The following is a 22,599-nucleotide window of genomic DNA, read 5'->3' as shown; positions in this document are numbered from 1 at the left end:
CGCAGCATAAAAACAAAAGGTTGGTAGCCACGCTCGCCTGTGTAAGACGGATTAACATGCCCTGAGAGGCTCAATCCGCAACAAAAATAAAGGTTGGTAGCCAGAGAAGCGAGAGTGTCAAATAAAAATAGGATTTTCTCTAAGCGCGCTAACTGTTTGCTGAATGTTTGTTGAGGAGTAAGTGCTTCATTGAATAGGAGCTCTAGGCTCCTGCACTACTCCTATTGTTTTCCTGTGAGAAAGAAAACAGGATGGTGAGAAAGAGAAAAGGTTGCGCGTCAACGCGTAAAATTAAGTCCGCCCTGAATTTAGTTCAGGGTAGAAGGCTGACTTAATAACCTCCTCTGACTCTAGTACCAGAACGTCTCACAGTGTGTGCTGGCAGTATTAATAAATAAAAGCAAAACAAGGTGTAATGTTTTAAAGCATGGAAAGAGGAATGAAGTGGAATAAACAAAAGGTTAAATTAAATTAGAGCTTAGTTAATGTATTCAAATTGATAATAGAAGGATAGCAACTGGTAAACTGGTATTAATAATGAAATATAGTTGGCAGGACGACCGTGCCTAGAATGGATAGAATGCATGAAACCAGATAACTCACACAAACACATATTAAATGAAATAGAGAGACGCACAAGGTATATTAAGGTTGTGTCATTGTTCAGCCAAAGAAAGTGTGTGAAAAGGAAAATGTCTCCAGCTTGGGAAAGGGTGAGACTGCAGCTCACCCTCAGCCTTTGGTGGACACAAATAAAATATTGTAATATACTATTGCTGTTATATAAAAAGATAATAACATTAATAATGAAATAATATTAAATATGAAGAGGCACCTCAGTCAGTTGTGATGTGAGGTGGATAACTGTTAAAAGTAATCTGTATCAAGCTTAAGGTTTGCTCAAACTCAGTATAATGATATATGAGATGAAGAAAATACCAAATCTAATCAAGTGCATAGAGACGCTTGACCTGCTTGAAAACCTGTCATCCTAGATGAGACATTGTTGAGATATAGAGCACACCTATACTAACAACTAAACACCCTTTATACAACAGCTAAGGCCACACAATTGTGAAGCTGAATTAAATATATGGTCACTGCTAAGCTGATGAGCAGGTTACACATTTTTTAGAGCAGAGGCTGCATAAGAACACATCAGAGGGAGGGAAACAGCTATTAAAGCTCAAACATGAAGCTGTCTGTGGGCTCAGTTTTTCCCCCATGCTTCTGATTTGTCTTTGGCAGCAGCCTTTTTGCATCCTGACTCGCGTGTAAAGCGTTCAAGCCATCAGTAACTTGTTTTTGTTTTGTTTTGTTTTGTTGGGTTGAAAAATGAATAAATCAGTTTCAGTTGTATCAGTTTGATGATGATAAGTCCAGAGCCAGCTGAGAGCTGGGTTGTCTGTTTTTTGTTTGAAATGTAATTTTGTGTTTCTCAGCAAGGAACAACTACAATTTCATTTTCTGTTTTTGAGAAAGGAGAATTTAAAATAATAGTAATAATAATAATAATAATAAAACAAAGAGTGAGTGATGTTTTGTTTAAGTGATGAAGACAGCTAATACTGCAAAATACCGTTTAGTGCATGATCTGCGAGCAATAAATGAAATCATCTTATTTATCTTTAAATAAACTCCAATCATGGAGACCTGAAGTCACATGCTTAGGGCACACCCTCTCAGGTGAAGGCAGAAAGCTACACAAACAAAAGAAGAGAAACTGTACAAAATGCGCCACAGCCACAAAACTAAGCATTCACATTCTTTCTGACTCTCTGTGAGCCTGAGTTATGACCTTGGCTCCCTGTTTTTCTGCCTCCACCAAAGGTGGGGGTGACGCTCCCGTGGCATGTGCTCTGTTCTTTTTACTATCACAAAGGAAAAAGGGAGGCCCCTACTCTCTGAACACAATACTCTTTTCATAACTCAGCGTTATGAAATGTCATGAAACAGTGTAACTCACTCACAGTAAATCAGCAGTATAGGATAATACAAACCTATCTAATAGATCTGGTGATTTTCACATTCTTTCAATTGGGAGGTGTGATGCAAACTGAAACTAAATACTGATTAAACAAGAAGTATGATGTGGCCTACAGCAGTATCATGATTCGCTCATTTTGTTTACAGGTATAATGTGATATAATTTCACAACTACTACAAGCACATTTGCCTTTCTTAGCACAAGCGAGTGAAGGGCAACTGTTAGAGAAATGCCTTGTTTGAGAAAAAGTTAAAATTAACCTGCCGACAAACGCAATGAAAAAACAGCTTACACTCATGAACACGTGAAGATTTTCCAGCAAGGTTAAAGCAGCAAAAAAATTAATATACACCTGTTGTTAAATGATGAAGTTTATCTATTACTAACAAATAAACCCTCTGGGTTGCAGGACAACAATTAAACTTCAAAAAGAAAATAAAGAGACTGGTATGACCAACCAGTGATTAAACAACAATTTTAGTGGTTAAGAGTCAAATTGTGAGACGGAAGGAAAATTCCTTTTTGTGCTTTTAAACATGATCTTAAGAATTTAAATATCTACCTGTGTTGTCCTGTCAACTTGGTGGGTTATCAGTTGATTACATCGTGAGAGGAAAAAAAAAAAAAAAAAGGGGAAGGCTGACACAGGGCCTGCCCGGTGTTTCTCCCTCTCTTTGTATCACAGCCAGCACAACATAATTTTCCTGTTCGTACACTTCTGTTTGTTTTTTTTTTTTGTTTTGTTTTTCTTCTCTTTATGTTTAAATACAGGCTGCTTTGCTGGCCCTGAAAGCCGAGGCTGACCTGGACTCCTGCTCTCCCTGTACCACCTTCGACGTGACCCTGACCAAATGCTGCAGCAGCTGGACTTACAAAAACAATTTCCTGAAAATGTCAACAGGGCTGCAGAAAAGCGATCTTATGCAGCGGAGACGGAGGCGTTAAAACCAAGGCCCGTTTCACTACACGGGGAAAATTCCCAGACAGCTTCAGCTGACAGAGCTGTGACGAGACGCCTGCCAAGCCGACAACTTATGACAAGTAAGGCCGAGCAAAAGAATGCTGACCTTAACAATTCTGCATTAACACTGTGCAGGACAGGGATGGACCAACACGGCAGCAAAAAGGGCGTGCCAGAGACAGGAGGAGCAACTGAGGTCGAATGGACAAAACACAGAAGAAGATGCAGTTTTCACCTGCGGTGAGCATGGACACTGGAGAAAAGGACTGTCCCAATTGGGGCCAGAACCAGGACAAACTGAACTTTGAACAGCAGCAATGGTGGTAAGCGGACTGAAAAGGAGGAGGGCAGGACCCCAGGGCACGCTTCAGGCTGTGGTTTACCCAGAACACCAGAACAGGAAAGTGATGAACACACACACATCTACATACACCGATTCAGAATGAAGTGAAACACACACATGAACACATGTGCACTCGTTGGTAGAGGGAGAAATGGCACACACACACGCTTATGCAATGAAGAATGCTTTGCTCGCAAATGCTTATGCTGATATGCAAAATGCTGCACACAAACATCCCAATACATAATTTTTATGAGAAGCAATTGATTACTTAAAATGTGTTTTATGTCACCCAGAGGATATTTATGTAGATTTAAGGAACAAGGTCTAAAATTGTCTGGTTATGAAAACAATGTCTGTGCGTGAGGTCTGTTTATGGCTCAAGGTCTTGATTGAATTGTCTATTGTGCTACACACTTCGTAAATGAAGTAATATCAAAAGTCTCTGAAGCACTGGGCTTCAGTATAAAACATCACTTCTCATATCACCCGCAGAGTACCTATTACAAGTGAACCGATAGACAAATCCATAAGAGAAACAACACTAGCAGAATGGATGACAAAACTGTTAGAAAATAAAGAAATAGTTTTGAACAATCAACTGCCAGATGATTCTCTTCCAGTCTCTTCCAGGTTGAAACCAGGAGATTGGATCCTGATAAAAGTGCTCCAGAGGAAAAAGTGGCATTCCCCGAGGTGGGAAGGACCCTACCAAGTCCTCCTGGCCACACCAACAGCCTGCAAAATTGCTGAACGACCTTCCTGGATTCATCAGAGCCACTGTAAACAAGTGAGTGACAGCCCATAGACACTGAGACGCCAGCACCCCTGCCTGTTAGTGATCTGGGAGGTGGAGAGAGGGCTGTTTGGGTAAATCCCGCCCTTGTTCTTCTCGCCCCTAGTCTACTCACTCACAGGACCAGGTGTGTTCGGTCATCATGAAGACCCTACTCGTTCTGGTGGCCAGTGTCACAATTCTGTTGGGACTGCTGTCGCTGATTTCAGAAGAAGAAGGACAAGATTGACACATGACGCAATACATCCAGACGACATGACACAAGATCACAACCACCCATGGATGAACAATGCCTGGTACCGTTATGTGTACAACTCCACAAGAGACAGAAACTATTACATCTGTTCGCACATGCCTCTTAATGCAAAACACCTGATAATGTGCATTCCACCAACTTGTCTGACACACTGAACACGCTACGTCAGCTCAGACGAGTACAGCAGCAAGATTACACGCAAAACACAGAGGACTGGCTCACATGGCTGCTTAGCGGGTCATGGAAGTCATTACTCACAAAAGGACTAACATTCGTTGGAATGCTCCTTATGTTACTTTGCTTATTTTCCACATGTGTACTGCCTTGTATTCGGAGTATGATAAGCAAAATGTTTACTGTAAGAGTGCAAGCTTACATTGCATTATCTCAAGTTGAACAAGCTCGAGAAGAGGTACAAGTTGAAGAAGATGATTTTTTAAGCACTAAACTGTGTGAACCCAATAAAGTTGATCATGTACGTTTTCACAAAATGATACTCTAGTTGACAATGCTTCTGCAAGTGACTAGTAGTTGAGGTACATAAATATATATGAACAACAGCAGGGAATGTTAAGGGATTTTGTGATTTTATGATGTTTTTCCTTTTTGATACATCTTCCTTTTTAATGTTTCATTTACTCAGTTCTCCTTATAATGCTCCATTTACTCATTTACTCATATGCTCCTGTTAAGAAAGGCTTGGAAAGCACATAGTGTTCACATATCTTTATGTTTTGTCTTTGCTTCTTCTCACACACACATACACATGAGCCCCGCAGTATTCGCTGACTCCTGTGAAAGTCTCTTGCAGACACCCTTGGAAACAGGACCCAACTGGCTTCTGTTTTCCTCGAGATAGACAATACACTCACACACACACACACACACACAGTGTCCTATACATGCCCAGATTGTCTGTTAAAGCCTGAAAAAACAGGGAATGTTGCGATGTATAAATAAAGCTGACTGCAAAGCCTCGGTGTGGGTATCACCCGATCACTCACCCGTGCGCACGTAGTTCTCTGAACAAAACTCTGACTGTTTCTGTATTCTTTCAATGTTTAAAAATGTCTTGCCACTGTGGAGATGGCCACAGGCAGGAATGATTTCCTGTGTCGTTCAGTGGTGCTTTTCGGTAATCTCAGTCTTTCACTGAACGTGCTCCTGTGACTGACCAGCATGTCATGGAGTGGGTGGGAGGTGTTATCCAACATTGTCTTTATCTTGGACAACATCCGCCTCTCTGACACCGCCTTGAGGGAGTCCAGCTCCATCCCCACAACATTACTGGCCTTACGAATCAGTTTATCGAGCCTTTGGCATCTGCGACCCTCAGCCTGCTCCCCCAGCATGCAACAGCATAGAGGATCGCACTGGCCACAACAGACTCATAGAAAATCCTGAGCATTTTCTGGCAGATGTTGCCTCAAAAAATAGAGACGACTCTGGCCCTTTCTGTAAAGTGCTGTGGTGTTTGTAGCCCAGTCCAGTTTATTGTCAATGTGTACTCCAAGGTATTTATAGTCCTCCACAATGTCAACACTGACCCCTTGGATTGAAATAGGGGTCAAGTGTTTCCTGGTCTTCTTGAAGTCCACTATCAATTCCTTGATCTTTGCCACGTTGAGCTGCAGATGATTCTGCTCACACCACGTGACAAAGGAGTCGACCACAGCCCGGTACTCTGTCTCATCATCCCTGCTGATACATCCAACCACCGCGGAGTCATCAGAAAACTTCTGAAGATGGCAGGTCTCTGTGCAGTGGCTGAAGTCTGGTGTAGAGGGTGAAGAGGAAGGGGGAGAGGACAGTCCCTTGTGGTGCCCCTGTGTTGCTGATTACCTTGTCAGACACACTCTATGGGAGATGGACATATTGTGGTCTTCCTGTCAGGTAATCAACAATCCAGGATACCAGAGAAGCATCCACCTGCATCGCTGTTAACTTATCACCCAGGATGGTCGGCCTGATGGTGTTGAAAGCACTGGAAAAGTCAAAAAACATGACCCTCACAGTGCTCGCCGGCTGGTCCAGCTGGGTGTAGACACGATTTAGCAGGTAGATGATGGCATCCTCTGTTCCGAGACGAGGCTGATAGGCAAATTGAAGGGGATCCAGATGTGGTCTGACAATGAGTCGCAGCTGGTCCAGGATGAGCCTTTCCAGGGTCTTCATGATGTGGGAGGTCAGTGCCACGGGCCTGTAATCCTGGGGGCCACTGGGAGGTGGCGTCTTTGGAATAGGGACGAGGCATGATGTCTTCCACATCACTGGTACCCTCTGCAGACTTAGCATAAACAGTTTATGGAAGACTCCACACAGCTGGGGGGCACAGGCCTTGAGGACGCGGGGGCTCACTCCGTCTGATCCAGCAGACTTGCCTGAGTGAAGTCTCCTCATTTGAATCTCAACCTGGTATTGAGTGAAGGTGATGGGTGGGGGAGGGGTGTCAGGAATCTCACAGGAGGCAACAGCGCCATGTGAAGAGAGAGGCTGGCACAGTGGTGTGGCTCTGGATTCCAGGCTGACTACAGGTGAGGTTGTGGGGGTGTGAGCAGACACTGTGGTGTCGAATCTTTTGAAAAACAGATTCAACTCATTAGCTCTATTCTCACCTCCCTCAGCTCCCCTGCTGTTGGTTGGCCTGAATCCAGTGATGGTCTTCATGCCCCTCCACACCTATCTCATGCTGTTCTGCTGTAGCTTCCACTCCAGCTTCCTCCTGTAATTGTCCTTAGCCTCTCTGATCTTGTCCTAATCTGGTGTCATCTGCATTCATTCGCTGATCCCTCTTGGGTGGCACAGAGACTCGCTCTGCAGTCGCTGAGTTGGAGCTTGGCACGCCCTTGTTGGAGGAGGGTGCTCTTTTCACCCCTCACCCTCTTGTTCCAATGCAGCCACTGCCTGGGCTGTCAGCTATGCCATGAATGTTTCCTACTTCTCGCTGGGTCTCTGAAGACTTCTGATTAGCACCGAGTCTCAATCTCAGTCTGGAGATTCCACCCTTGGGATGATTTCTTCCAGCAATACTCTGGCTGCTGCACCTGTATCACCTTACTAGGAGGATAAACTTCTAACCATTTTGAAAACATATCAACCAACATCAATCCACATTTTTCCTTTCAGTTTAGTGAACTTCACTTATAGGTTATCAAAACCTCATCTGAACATGGGTGTACCACCTGTAGAGGTTTAATACCTGGAAACTCATGGAAAACACAGAAAGCATTGTTTAATGATACATTGTTTCATGTTAAACCTGGAATCCCTCCTCTTGATGCATGGGCACTCCCATGAGTCAACTCATCAGAACTAGACTCCTTTCTTAAAGAAAAAGGTTAGTTAGATCATTTCCCAGGCAACATCAGGGCATCTCCTCCGGAGTAGCTCCACTCCAGACCTGTATCCATGCAATAAAAGATGTCAGTGTGTTTTGCATATTAAGTTTGCTTAACACCTGGTTCCGCCAGGAGCCTGCATCCACACCATCATTGCCTGGAAAACAAGATCTGGAAGGTATATCAAATTTCACACTTGCAAACAATTGTAGTAATAAAGTATTCAGCATTAAAGAGAAATATTATGTGCAGGTTATCTCAAATCATTAAACCACAATTATTGCCACAATTTGCCTGGATCATCCCATGTGTTTATTCAACATTACTGTAACAGGTGACTGTTCTTAAGCAATGTCACTCACACTTTTCATCTCTGTGAGCTCAACAGTAATCAGATAACGAGCCCAACACTAAAAATGTCACATAATCACTGCACTTCTACTCTAACATTACTTGTCTGTCTGTGCTGAATCCTTCACAAGCACTCTTAGAGAGAAACAAACATCAGCAAAACATATGAAGCATCCCGGAGGTCTTTCCTGGATCAACAAAGGTGCTGCAAAAAGGTCATAAAGTTAACACTCTGCTGTAAAAGAAGTAATACTGGTTTCAAACACAGTATGTTTCACACTGTATTCACATTTTCTCAACAACATAGTGTAATTGCATAACCAACATATAATCTGTAATCACAGTTGCCTTGACACATAAACCCAGTAATCCTGTGGGAAAAAAAATTAGCCAGTTGTGTGTGCTATAAATAACAGAATCAGATCACGTGATTAACCCTCTGCTGTAGAAAAGAGAATGTAAATGTTAGCGCTGCGCAGGTGTATGCACACTTTCTCACAGTGACCTCTGCATTTGGCAATACTAGGTCATAAATAACACTCCGATGGTAAATTCACAGACACAGAAAGTGGCATTTAAAAGGTTAAATCAGCACGCAACCTAGGATGTTGCTGTCATCTTTCCAGTCCTTTAAAAACAGAGAAACACACATAGATACATCCACCCTGTCGTCATGTCCAGGTGGAGGTGCAACCTCACTACTTTTAGCATTTATCCACCTCAGTTAAATCTATGGTCTGAAGCACAGGCTGTTGTTGATTCTGACAGTCTAAAGAGTCATCTGTACCTGGGTGTGTGTTGGCAGTGTCGACAGGTGATAGTCATTCATTATGTGATGGATTTTGTGAGTGTGGTCGTCTACCCTCCTCGGGTTTGTTTTCGGGGCACTCTCTGGAGAAGTGACCCCTTTCCCCGCATTGGTAACATTTCCCATCTCTTCTGCGGTTCCCCCGGGGTCGCCATGGGCCTCTACCCTCTCCTAGTCCTGCCTCTATTTTGCCCTCTTCCAGGCCATCCCTGGAAAAAATTTCATCTGCTATGAAGGCAGTGGCTGCAGAGCGTTGTGACTTCTTTTTTTTAATTTTTAATAACTTCCTGTGCATGGCGGGCCCAATTCATGCATTCAACTGACCCGTCTGTGTTTTGATTAAAATTTTGTTTCCTAATGAAATCAGCAGTGGGTGAGTGAAAGCCGTTCATCAGAGCATAGCTTAACTGCTGCTGATGTAGGCTGGCCTTCTCTGCACGCTCTTCAAGGCCGCTATGTTATCTGCAAACTTCTAACATTTGGCATTTTCCAACAATACAGTGTGTTACTATGATCAACAAGCAGCCAGTAAAAACAGTTTCTTTCACACAAAATCAGTAAAACAGAAAACTAGCAGCTAAAGGGTTAAGTCTGCAAGGCCTGCCCACACTCATGTAAACCTACAGTCTCCCCTCCTCTGGTCTCCATCATCCTTCTGCACCTGCAAAAACAAAAAGACATCCAGCCTTTTTTCACTGTTTGGGGTGGATTAGGCATTAGAAAGGGCTAATCCTAAATTAGTCACCGTCCTCTCAATTTCAAGTCAGTCACACTTAGTCCATATCATAAGTCCAGCTACAGTCCAGTCACATGCATTCATACCAGTCATTGCTGATAGTGGAAAACCATGCACGAATGTAAGTATCTACTGGCAGCAATATTACAGAAATAAGAACAATTTTTATTGCTTTTGAAATGGATTGAATTGCTACAATCCTTTTAAACACAGGACTTACCATCTAATATGGTCAGCTTCCTAGGTAGGTGAATTTCTTCAGAAGCCCATTGTAATCTAGAGAAGCTCACCCTATATTTGCTCAGAATTAAAGTATTTTATAGCGCTTTTACTCCCATTCTTGCAGGCCTGCTTTTAAATCATCAACACACAAAATATCACCCCCAAAGGGATGATACCTGGCAGGTTTTTTCCTAAGTGCACCATTACAAAAAAACATATTAGGCCCGGTTCCGGACATGTCTGAGTGTAAAAAAAAAACAGTCTTTCTCTTAGAAAAAGAAAACAACCCAAACCTAACTGGCAGAATCAGCCTGGTACTAAAACAAAACCCCAAAATCTGCCAGAAAAATCACAGGAAAAGTTTTGCCTTCAGGTGAAACAACACGCAGTAGGGGTTAGAACCTGCCATGCAGTGCTGCAGTCACTGATTCTGGCTTTAATTAATAACTGATGCTTACATGGTCTGAAATCAGACTTAAGAGTCACTACCTTTGTTCATTTTCCCCACATAATATTTACTGGTTGCCCACAAGTGCTCCAGAATATCACACAATTCTGGAAAGTCTGGGGCCAACCAACATAGTTCCAGAGGTGTGGACTCGAGTCACATGACTTGGACTCGAGTCAAACTCGAGTCATTAATTTTATGACTTTAGACTTGACGAAAAAATGTTCTAAGACTTGTGACTTGACTTGGACTTTTACACCAGTGACCTGGGACTTGAATTGGACTTGAATCGGTTTACTTGAAAAGACTTGATATTTCACCCCAAATCTAAAATTTAACACGCATATTATATAGAAAGTGTGCACCATTAATTCAATTCATTCATTTATTCAAACAACACTCCGTACGTATGTGTCCGTGAGCTGTAGCACAGCCAATCAAATTAACCAGATTTTTTTTAAGAAGAAAAAAGAAAAACGCTCAAAAATGCTGCAAGGAGTTATTTTTTTCAGGTACATAAACTATGAAGTAGTCAACAAAAAAAACGAAATGTAATGTGCAAAAAATGCAAGAAGAGAATCACAGACAGTGATGGAACAACTTCCAACTTTGTCCGACAGTTGAAGTTGCATAAAGAATGGTGGTGCTTCTCTTTTGCTACAATGAGATAGCTGACTTCATCTAACTAGCAAATGTTGTCCAGGCTACGTTGGTGATACTGTTTTTTTTAATGTGTATGATATTGTGTATGATGTGTATGATATGTGTATGTGTATGATATCCAGTTTTAAAGATGGCGGCGTGCACGGGTGCAGCGGCTCTTAGCTCTCCAGTTTGGTGCTCGTTTTTACTTTTACTGTGTATATTTTTGAATGTTTGCAACGCCGCCATCTCTTACAGTCGCCAGAACCTAATTGACCTAGGTTTCAAATATAGTTTGTCTGTCTCTGGTGACTATCAGCGAACACACAACATCCTGGAGGAGATAGCGAGACCGCCAGGGTCACCGTGGATGGTCTGCCCGCCCAGCAAGCGTAGGAGGCGACGGAGGGAGAGAAAGCAGAAGAGGGGATGCCGGTCGGGCCCAGATGCTAGGCTACGCAAACAACCACACCGGCCAGAACTTCCGAGCCTTTTCCTATCGAACGCCAGATCCATCACCCACAAATTGGACGAATTGGAGCTACAGATAGCCACCACGAGCTTTGCACGTAACTGCAGTATTATTCTTATCACGGAGTCGTGGCTTCACCCGCTAATTCCCGACGCTGCAGTCGAGTTAGCAGGCCGCACGCTACACCGGCATGACAGAAACAGCAACTCAGGTAAAAGCAGAGGAGGGGGGCTATGTGTTTACGTGCATAACGAATGGTGTTGTAGCAGGATCATTCACACACACTGTTCTCCTGATTTGGAGGTTCTGGCAGTCTCGTGCAGACCTTTTTATATCCCGAGGGAGTTTACAGTAGTTATTGTGATAGCTGTCTATATACCGCTGGATGCTAACGTTGGCACGGCTCTTAGCCTCTTGCTCAACACCATAAACAAACAACAGCTTGCCCACCCTGATGGGGTTTTTATTGTCGCCGGCGACTTTAACAAAGCGTGCCTAAAGACTGTGCTTCCTAAATTTGTCCAGTTTGTGGACTTTGCTACGAGAGGAGAAAACACTTTGGACCATGTCTATAGGGCTTTGGAGTTGACGTCACGCCGCAATGCATTGTGGGAGCGCGGCGCCATGTTCGGGGTCTACGAATCAAAACGGACACTGTGTTGGAACGACGACGACAAGAATCATGCTTAAAAGCAGCTCCAAAGAAAACGGATGGTAAAGAGACCGATTGTGTCCAGAGGCGAAGCAGCGGTACTTGCAGAAATAGCGTACATTGGAAATGTGGACCCGTATGAAACACGGCCGTAGAGTAGAAACCCTGAAGACCAAACCGCTATTGACGTAGCCTGACATATTTTCGTACCTTATCTGTGGAGTCAGCGCTTACAAGTCGTCATTCAAACAAAGGTAAGTCAGCTCAAGTACTGCGTGTGAAATGTGTTTGATTTCCCTGCAAACATTCAGATTAGTGCAGCATAAATTCATTCATGAGGGGGAAATTACAGTGAGAACATTTTGAGGCTGTTAGAGGGATAACATAGTGAGTTCAGTGCATTGATGTGACATTGTCCTGAACGATTTAGTTATTCTTTATGGTCAAAGAAATTGCAATGATTTATTCATATTTATTATAAATAATTCTAATTATAGATCTTGTTTCAATATTTGTATCTTGTGTCACTAAAAATACATTTTATTTTAGTTTTATACATTGATTAATGACTTGCAGAATCTCCTTATCATATTAAGTGATTCATAATTGTCACTTTATGCTTTCTCCATCTCTAAAGTGATTACATCCTTACATTACATACTTTAGGTTCATTTTCTGCAGGCAGGTTTCTGACAGAGAACAGGCAGATTTAGAATATAACATGCAGCGTTCTATTGATGGACACATAAAGAAATGAAAAATTACATGTATGTGCTAACTTTCTAAACACTGTTACATTTATGATAAAGTAGATAAAACACATTTGTGTCGGCCTTGGCTCATAGTTCTTGTCTTTAAATGAACTTTGTGTGTGTTTCAGGTACTGCACTCTCAAAGACTGAATGAACCAGCATTGCAGCCATGGGTCACTGTGAGCATCACAGGGAAGGTTGAAGCCGCCCACTGCACCTGTATGGCCGGAGTCGTGGAGACCTGCAGCCATGTCCCTGCTCTTCTGTTTAATGTAGAAGCAACAGTGCGGATCTGTGGCACAAGGACTGTTACAGATGAACCTGCATACTGGGTTTTGCTGGGTTATGTGACCAAGATACAGTCAGTGGTTGGCCATAAGATAGACTTCTCCTCTTCAGCTGCCCAAAAAAAGGCTCTTGATCAAAACATAAACAGACCATCCGTATTGAAAGGTAAAAGGAGCCGTCCTCAAAAAAGAAAAATCCCACCTGCTACTGTGGAGGAGTTGTCACTGCTATAATGTCATAATGTTTTATATAGGGGTCTAGATTTATACCTGTAGTGCACTGCCATGTAAATAATTTGCATTTACTGAATATGTACTGACTGAGTACCACTGTTCAAAAGTTGAATAAAGAAACAAACTAATTTTTGCCTCTTTTTTTATTATTAAAACCACTTTATAGAACATCAGATCAGTTACAATGTAGAATCCATGTCATTTATAGTTTACAAAAGAAAAAATGTCTACATAAAAATCACCCACTACTAACATTATTTACTGTATCTTTTGAAAAAAAAAATACCACTATTTATACAGCAAAAGATTTAAGAATATTTAACAGGAGCAAGTTTCATTTTCCCTGGTTTTACTACCACACTGTTCAACAAACGCAGCAAACCTTCACCATCTTATCCAGAAGGGTCACCTCTTCACCCTCACATGGAAGAAGTAATCTGATTGGCATGGTGGTATGTTTGAAGCAGGTCCCTTATGTAGCGCTGGAACCCAGTCACGATGTGTTTCATCCATTTCATAGGCTGTTTTGCTGCAATAATGCCAAATAATTAGAAACTCTATAAAGAGAAGGTAGTTCTGCAAAATCACTCAGTAGGATGTTTGTTCTAATTTGCTATGACCTCAGAGCGCATAGAAAATAAAACTAATAGGCTATAAAGAGTGATATGAACATATTTAGAACTTACCGGAATGAAAATGTCTGGAGCACCAACAGATATTTGGAGATGGAAGAGAGCTGGATATCAGCTCGTCTCACAGCTGCTATCCAGGCTAGACGCCTTCGTTTGGTAACATCGATACACGAGCTGCCTCATGTTGCTTCCAGGTTGGGAAAGAATGAAAAGATAAACCCTTTTCAAGCTTATTCTCTTGCCGGTCGTGCGATTACACATTGCAGCCGACCACACAGCTAATACGAACCATGGCTGTTGTGTGTGCCTTCGCTCCCTTTTCACTTGCGCTAGACCCCCAACATGGCGGATCGGGCCAAAATCCTTTCCACGCCCACCCCTGTGACATCACGCTCCAAAGCCCTATTCAAACATCAGGCATGCTTTCAGAGCGACACCCCTCCCCCACCTGGCTGGATCTGACCATCTCTGCATGTCCCTCACCCCCACCTATACCCCCCTGCTGAGAAAAACAAAGCCCCAGACAAAGACAATAGGGCTTTGGAGCGTGATCTCACGGGGGTGGGCGTGGAAAGGATTTTGGCCCGATCCGCCATTTTGGGGGTCTAGCGCAAGTGAAAAGGGAGCGAAGGCACACACAACAGCCATGGTTTGTACTTGCTGTGTGGTCGGCTGCAATGTTCGATCGCACGACCGGCAAGAGAATAAGCTTGAAAATGGTTTATCTTTTCTCCAAAAGTTGAATCTGTTCATCTGGACGTAGCGTTTTGTGGGAGAAACGTTTCGTCACTCATCCAACTGACTTCTTCAGTCTCAGTTGACTGCAGGTTTCCCCAAACCTTATAAACAGTACATTTGCATAATGACTGAAACCAGCCCACTGAAGGAACAATGGGCTGTGAGGTCAGTTCCTTAATCATAATTATGCAAATTCCCATGACCATTGATCAACAATCACTGACCAAAACCCACTGATCAAAGAACACTGATCAATGGCCATGAGTACCATTCACAGAGAGTTGGGGAATGGCTGCAATCACAGCATTGTAAGATGGCGAAAGATGTACCCTTAGGCCCCCTCCTCGATTCAGAGATGGTCTTTCCCTTTTCACGTAAATGGCCTCCTTGACTCCGCGCTCAAACCAGCGTTCTTCCCTGTCCACGATGTGTACATCCTCATCATTGAAAGAGTGTCCACTGGCCTGTAGGTGTAAATAAACTGCAGAGTCCTGGCCTGATGAGGTTGCTCTTCTGTGTTGTGCCATCCGCTTCGCTAGAGGTTGTTTGGTTTCCCCGATGTATAAATCCTGGCAATCCTCCTGGCACTTAACAGTGTACACTATGTTACTCTGTTTGTGTCGGGGGACCCGATCCTTGGGGTGGACCAGTTTTTGGCGCAGCATATTTTGGGGTTTAAAAGCCACAGAGACCCGGTGTTTAGAAAAAATGCGTCTCAACTGTTCCGATACTCTTGACACATATGGGATCACTACAGGTTTTCGCCTGGGCAGCGGTTGTCCTTCTCTCCTGGATCGGCTGGAGCTTTCTTTAGGTGCCTTCCCAGCTTTGACAAAAGTCCAGCTGGGATAACCACATTTACTCAGGGCCTTCTTGATGTGCTGTTCTTCTGCCTCCCTGGCCGCTGTGTCAGTGGGGATGGTGTTCGCTCTGTGTTGTAGCGTCCTGATGACACCCAGTTTGTGCTCCAGTGGATGATGAGAGTCAAACCTTAGATACTGATCCGTATGCGTAGGTTTACGGTACACGTCAGCTTTTAGATGTCCCCCATTACCGATGGAAATCTCACAGTCTAAGAAGGCTAACCTGCCACTTTTCATATCCTCCCTGGTGAATTTGATGTGTCGGTCCACCGAGTTAATGTGATCCGTGAAATGTAGTACGTCCTGAGATTTGATTTTCACCCAGGTGTCATCCACATATCTGAAACAATGGCTTGGTGGTGTTCCAGGGTAGGATAGCAACGCCTCTTTTCCACTTCTTCCATGTACAAATTGGCCACGATGGGTGAAACTGGGGAGCCCATGGCACACCCATGTTTCTGCCTGTAGAACTGACCCTTGTATGTGAAGTAGGTGGAACGAAGACACAGTTCCAAAAGCAAACACACTTGGTCGATGCTGAGAGTGGTCCTGCTGCTGAGGTTGGTGTCATCCTGTAATCTCTTACGGACTACCTCCAACGCTTCCGTGACTGGGATGCAAGTGAAGAGAGATGTAACGTCGTATGAGACCATGGTTTCATCTGCCTCCATAATGACATCTCTCACCTTCTCAACAAAATCCAGGGTGTTCTGGATGTGGTGTTCAGAGCTGCCCACCAGTGGGTTGAGGATCAAAGCCAGAAACTTGGAGATGTTATAGGTGACCGAGTTGATCATGCAGACAATTGGTCTTAAAGGTGCACCCTGCTTATGTATTTTCCGTAAACCATACAGACTTGGTGTAGACTCCCCTGGGTACAGCCTGTGGTATGAGGTCCGGTCGATAGCCTTGTCTTGTTCTAACTGCTTCAGACAGTCTATGACCCTCTTCCTGTAGCCACTTCCTGGGTCTCGTTTCAGGGGCTCATAAGTATTTTCATCACTGAGTAGTGACAAAATCTTCTCATGATAGTCTTTCTGGTTAAGCAATACTGTGCACCTACCCTTGTCTGCCGGAAGGATGATAATGTTGTTGTCATCACTAAGTGATGTGAGTGCCTTCCTCTCCTCCATGGTGATGTTGGATGCTGGGGGCTTTGCATTGCTGAGACAGGCCGAAAATTTCGTCCGTAGTTGCTCTGCTTCCACTTCTGCAATATTGTTGTTACGAATTGCTGTTTCTGTGGCTGTGATCAGCTCCACTAGAGGGATTTGTCTCGGTGTGACGGCAAAATTCAACCCTTTAGCAAGGATGTTTTTCTCTGTTTGGGTGAGCTGTCTGTCAGACAAATTCTTCACCCACTTGTCCACATCCTCCATGTCGCATCCTTGTCTCTTCTGGCCACTGAGGACACTCTCCGTATTTTGTGGTGGTTTCCGACATACAAAAAGTAAGTCAAACTTCCTTTGTTGCCTGGTCTTAGACTTCTTGTGCTGTGCTAGACGAGCCTTCTCAGTGAAGTCAAACACCTTTTTAAGAGTATTCTCATCTAAAAGCATAGTCAGTCTCCGTCGGATCCGCTCCTCTTGAGATTTTAGCATGTCGATGGTAAAACGTTTCTCCCACAAAACGCTACGTCCAGATGAACAGATTCAACTTTTGGAGATTTACTTTCCTGGATGATTGAGAATGCATCAAGAGGTTTATCTTTTCATTCTTTCCCAACCTGGAAGCAACATGAGGCAGCTCGTGTATCGGATGTTACCAAACGAAGGCGTCTAGCCTGGATAGCAGCTGTGAGACGAGCTGATATCCAGCTCTCTTCCATCTCCAAATATCTGTTGGTGCTCCAGACATTTTCATTCCAGTAAGTTCTAAATATGTTCATATCACTCTTTATAGCCTATTAGTTTTATTTTCGATGCGCTCTGAGGTCATAGCAAATTAGAACAAACATCCTACTGAGTGATTTTGCAGAATTACCTTCTATTTATAGAGTTGCTAATTATTTGGCATTATTGCAGGCAAACCAGCCTATGAAATGGATGAAACACATTCTGACTGGGTTCCAGCGCTACATAAGGGACCTGCTTCAAACATACCACCATGCCAATCAGATTACTTCTTCCATGTGAGGGTGAAGAGGTGACCCTTCTGGATAAGATGGTGAAGGTTTGCTGCGTTTGGGGAACAGTGTGGTAGTAAAACCAGGGAAAATGAAACTTGCTCCTGTTAAATATTCTTAAGTCTTGTGCTGTTTAAATAGCGGTAAAAATTTTTTTCAAAAGATACAGTAAATAATGTTAGTAGTGGGTGATATCATGTAAACACTGTCATGATTTTGTGTAAACATTTTGTCATTTGTAAACTATAAATGACATGGATTCTACATTGTAACTGATGTGATGTGCTATAAAGTGGTTTTAATAAAAAAAAAGAGGCAAAAATTAGTTTGTTTCTTTATTCAACTTTTGAACAGTGGTACTCAGTCAGTACATATTCAGTAAATGCAAATTATTTACATGGCAGTGCACTACAGGCATAAATCTGGACCCCTAGATAAAACATTATGGCATTATAGCAGTGACAACTCCTCCACAGTAGCAGGTGGGATTTTTCTTTTTTGAGGACGGCTCCTTTTACCTTTCAATACGGATGGTCTGTTTATGTTTTGATCAAGAGCCTTTTTTTGGGCAGCTGAAGAGGAGAAATCTATCTTATGGCCAACCACTGACTGTATCTTGGTCACATAACCCAGCAAAACCCAGTATGCAGGTTCATCTGTAACAGTCCTTGTGCCACAGGTCCACACAGTTGCTTCTACATTAAACAGAAGAGCAGCGACATGGCTGCAGGTCTCCGCGACTCCGGCCATACAGGTGCAGTGGGCGGCTTCAACCTTCCCTGTGATGCTCACAGTGACCCATGGCTGCAATGCTGGTTCATTCAGTCTTTGAGAGTGCAGTACCTAAAACACACACAAAGTTCATTTAAAGACAAGAACTATGAGCCAAGGCCGACACAAATGTGTTTTATCTACTTTATCATAAATGTAACAGTGTTTAGAAAGTTAGCACATACATGTAATTTTTCATTTCTTTATGTGTCCATCAATAGAACGCTGCATGTTATATTCTAAATCAGCCTGTTCTCTGTCAGAAACCTGCCTGCAGAAAATGAACCTAAAGTATGTAATGTAAGGATGTAATCGCTTTAGAGATGGAGAAAGCATAAAGTGACAATTATGAATCACTTAATATGATAAGGAGATTCTGCAGGTCATTAATCAATGTATAAAATTAAAATAAAATGTATTTTTAGTGACACAAGATACAAATATTGAAGCAAGATGTATAATTAGAATTATTTATAATAAATATGAATAAATCATTGCAATTTCTTTGACCATAAAGAATAACTAAATCGTTCAGGACAATGTCACATCAATGCACTGAACTCACTATGTTATCCCTCTAACAGCCTCAAAATGTTCTCACTGTAATTTCCCCCTCATGAATGAATTTATGCTGCACTAATCTGAATGTTCGGGGGAAAATCAAACGCATTTTACTCGCAGTATTCGAGCTGACTTACCTTTGTTGGAATGACAACTTGTACGCGCTGATTCCACAGACAAGGTACGAAAATATGTCAGGCTATGTCAGTAGCGGTTGGTCTTCAGGGTTTCTACTCCACAGCCGTATTTCATACGGGTCCACATTTCCAATGCACGCTATTTCTGCAGGTACCGCCGCTTCGCCTCTGGACGCAATCGGTCTCCATACAGTCCATTCTCTTTTGAGCTGCTTTTAAGCATCTTGTAATCGTTGTTCCAACACAGTGTGTTTGTTTTGATTCGTAGACCCCGAAAATGGTGCTGCGCTCCCACAATGCATTGCGGCGTGACGTCAACTCCAAAGCCCTATTCCCATGAAGGAAAAAACAAGGCAACAGTGATCGATCAGTTTACTTGCGCAAGGGAGGCCTCATCGGTATCTGAGGAACGCGCTTCGAATCCTATCGCAAAATGGACCCCAATTCCGACCTCTGCTCGCTGCCTTTTATTGAATACATAATAGTTTACACAAGCACCTCCCCTCGTAAAACCCCCCTTGGTTACAAAGAGACAAGGCACTGTGTGTGTGTGTGAGCACGTGTAAGCACGTGTGCAAGAATGTGTGTGTGTGTGTGTTTGCGTGTGTGTCTCTCTGTGTGCGTGACTTCCTGATCACAACTGTTTTTAAGAACATCCTTGGTCATAAAGAGAGTAATCTCCCCCACACCCAATATATGGCTCAATTCCTGTATTGGTTCACCATGCACAACACAGGTGAAGCCATAAAAGGGCAGGAAGCTTAGCAAACATCAAACAAACCTTCACATGGGATGTGCTTGTGATAAAACACTACAGCCTCCCCCACCATCGACAGGCTGGGGAGGGGAACAAAGGAATGTCTTTGATCACACAGTTTGAAACAATGTAGAGATGGTAAGCATAAAAATGACAACATTTAACAATTCACTTTAACATTCAGTGTCATAGGTTTTTCATAGTCTGTTTTCCAGTTTAGTTGTCTTGCCTGCACTCGTCTTAGCTTTTGTTTTGCTTTCTGTCATCAGCCATAATAAAGGCTCGCCTTTTGTTAAGTCATGTCATGTCTCCTTGACTATGTCTGCTCTTGAGCCCTGCTCTAACTAACACACCGGCGCACCTCGCCGTGACACTACTCCTACAATATAGAATTAAGTCAATCAATGAAAACTCCAGCCATCAACAATGCTGGCAACGCACCTCTCATCTACATTTTCACCTTTCCTCTCACAGTATCCAATAAAGTGTCATGCCAAACAACAGGAACTTTCAATGTCAAAAGCCCATAGCCAGCCTGTTTGAACAGGTAGTTCAAACTAATTTACTCCCATATTATTCTGTGAAGGCCAAAGCCTGATTATCATGCCTTTTTACACATGGCAATCAACGTTAACATTTTAATTTAGTTAATCTTTTAAATGAAATGAAATGAAATTGAAGTAGAGGTTGGCAGGGTTGTTATGAACTAGGTCTGTGTGACTTAGGCCTTAAGGATCATTCCACTTCTGCCAGTCTGCTAGATTAACAAGGTGTGTGAAGCTGGAACTCTGACACAAGGTTAAGTTTTTAAAATATTTTAATCATAATTCTGAATGTAACAAATTCAGGACATAATTAGTAATAGAAAGCAAATTGTAGTTGTATACATTATTAAACAGGATCAAAATAAAGGCATGTCAAAATTATGCAAGAATATACAACGATAAGTGTGCAAAAAAAAGATAAAAGCATATTTGGTTTATTTTTGAGTAGCCAGTAAAGAGTGACTATAATATAAAGGTACTAGTTAGTATAACTATAATGTGGTCAGCAAAGAAAAAAAGTATGGGTAAAATTAACATGTATGGAAATTATTAAGAAATTATTATTATACAGCACAACATATACAGAATAAAAATACCAGCAATAGGTAAGAATTAATGATATTATTAAAGCTAAATGAATTATTTTCATTAGAATAAATTTGGGATTGTGTGCTATAATATATTCAGACGAAATAAAACCGCAAGATTTAGAGATGGATTTTCTTCTACAACTAAGTAGTAGCCAAGCTTATAAAGTGATTAACACCAAAACTTTCTTTAACAAATGTTGTTTGGTATTTAAAATTAGCTTATGATGAATACATGTAGAAAATGACAGACAAGTGAAGCAAATAACATTATTTTTCTCTTCAACATGGCACCTGTTAGTGAGGTGACTTCTTGTTGGTTATCTGAATAACCACAGTTGTCTGCATACATTATGTGTTGCTAACTGAATGCAAATCACTGGATGCACTGGATGTCATGTTGTAGCCATCTACGAAAACAACAACAACAACAACAAAAACAGAACGGTAAAGTTATTACAACAGTAGACACAGTACTACACCAGGAAGCTGTAGTTTTGTTGGCATTTAAAATAATTGCATGAACAAAAATCTAAAAAATGACATTTTGTATGTGTTGATGCGCCACCCATCCAATTATTATTTTCCCAGTTAACTGCCTGATCAAAGTACAAGCACACCTAAAAACACACAGCTTTCACTTCATTTTTTATATAGAACTTTGGTTTATTCATTTCCTTAATGGTTCTTTACCTCTCCCACGTCTCCAGTTCCTTAAAACTCGAAGTCCACTTGATGTTGAGTTTCCAGCACTTGTGCTCTAAAAAAACAAAAAATAAATAAATCATGCAATATTAACAAGAAGCAAATTAGCTATGATTCATAAGAAAGGAAAGAAAAAAGGAACATGAAACTCATGACTAGGAAAACTGTTCTTACCCCTGTCCTACTTCTGGAGGGTTGTGACCATGATACTATTGCTGACCGCACCTGATAAATGAAATGTCAAATGTTAGAACACTAAAATGGAAGTCACATGAATTTGTTGTTAAAATTACATTTATTCATGTTGCCAAGCCAAACACTACAAGCAAACCATCTTGTATTTTTGCTGCTCTATGGTGATGGTCATCATGTTCTTTTGTGTGCTTGTGTGGAATACAAACATATATACATAACTGTTATTTATTGAAGTATGGTCATGTGCTGTTTGCTACTTTCATCCTCAAGTCTGAGTAGCCATTTAGATGGGCTTATATAGGAAGCATGAAATGGCACTGAAAGGGGAGGTTTGACTTGACAAAGGAGGATTTTAGTGTAGTATTATTACAATTTATAGTCCTTTGTCAGTAAAGATTAGGAGACAATTACTAAATTCCTTTTTTTCCAGTACACACTTTGTTGTTAAACCAAAATTATATCATTGACCTTTAATTTTTAAGTAATTCAAGAATAATGATTTACTCATTCATACACATCGTTCATATATTTATTATTATTTTTCTTTGAATTAACCTGTACTAAAGTTGAGCTCTACGTACCTTACCGTCCAGCAGTGTTCCAAATACCAGAATAAAGAAACCCTTTTTTAAAAACAGAGTAACATGAGTTATCAAGGATTCAGTGATTAGATATGCTACTATCATAGCATACAGATA

At 41.9% G+C, this 22,599-nt stretch overlaps 1 protein-coding gene across 1 annotated transcript in view; it reads right to left on the bottom strand.

The window, feature by feature from the left end:
• Window positions 1-20,714: 20,714 nt before the first annotated feature.
• The window catches only part of LOC116323703, a gene marked incomplete at its 5' end in the record, with an annotated part of 64,630 nt that continues 62,745 nt past the window's right edge, over window positions 20,715-22,599 (bottom strand). The window contains 4 exons of the mRNA XM_039610092.1: window positions 20,715-21,411; window positions 21,695-21,761; window positions 21,881-21,931; window positions 22,483-22,524. Of these exons, the coding sequence (XP_039466026.1) occupies window positions 21,353-21,411; window positions 21,695-21,761; window positions 21,881-21,931; window positions 22,483-22,524 (219 nt within the window). The remainder of the gene's footprint in view (window positions 21,412-21,694; window positions 21,762-21,880; window positions 21,932-22,482; window positions 22,525-22,599) is intronic.

Source organism: Oreochromis aureus, linkage group 3 (assembly GCF_013358895.1).
Source record: "Oreochromis aureus strain Israel breed Guangdong linkage group 3, ZZ_aureus, whole genome shotgun sequence".
Classification (NCBI taxonomy): domain Eukaryota; kingdom Metazoa; phylum Chordata; class Actinopteri; order Cichliformes; family Cichlidae; genus Oreochromis; species Oreochromis aureus.
Note: the sequence above shows the minus strand (reverse complement) of the source record. Positions and strands in the feature narration are given on the sequence as shown.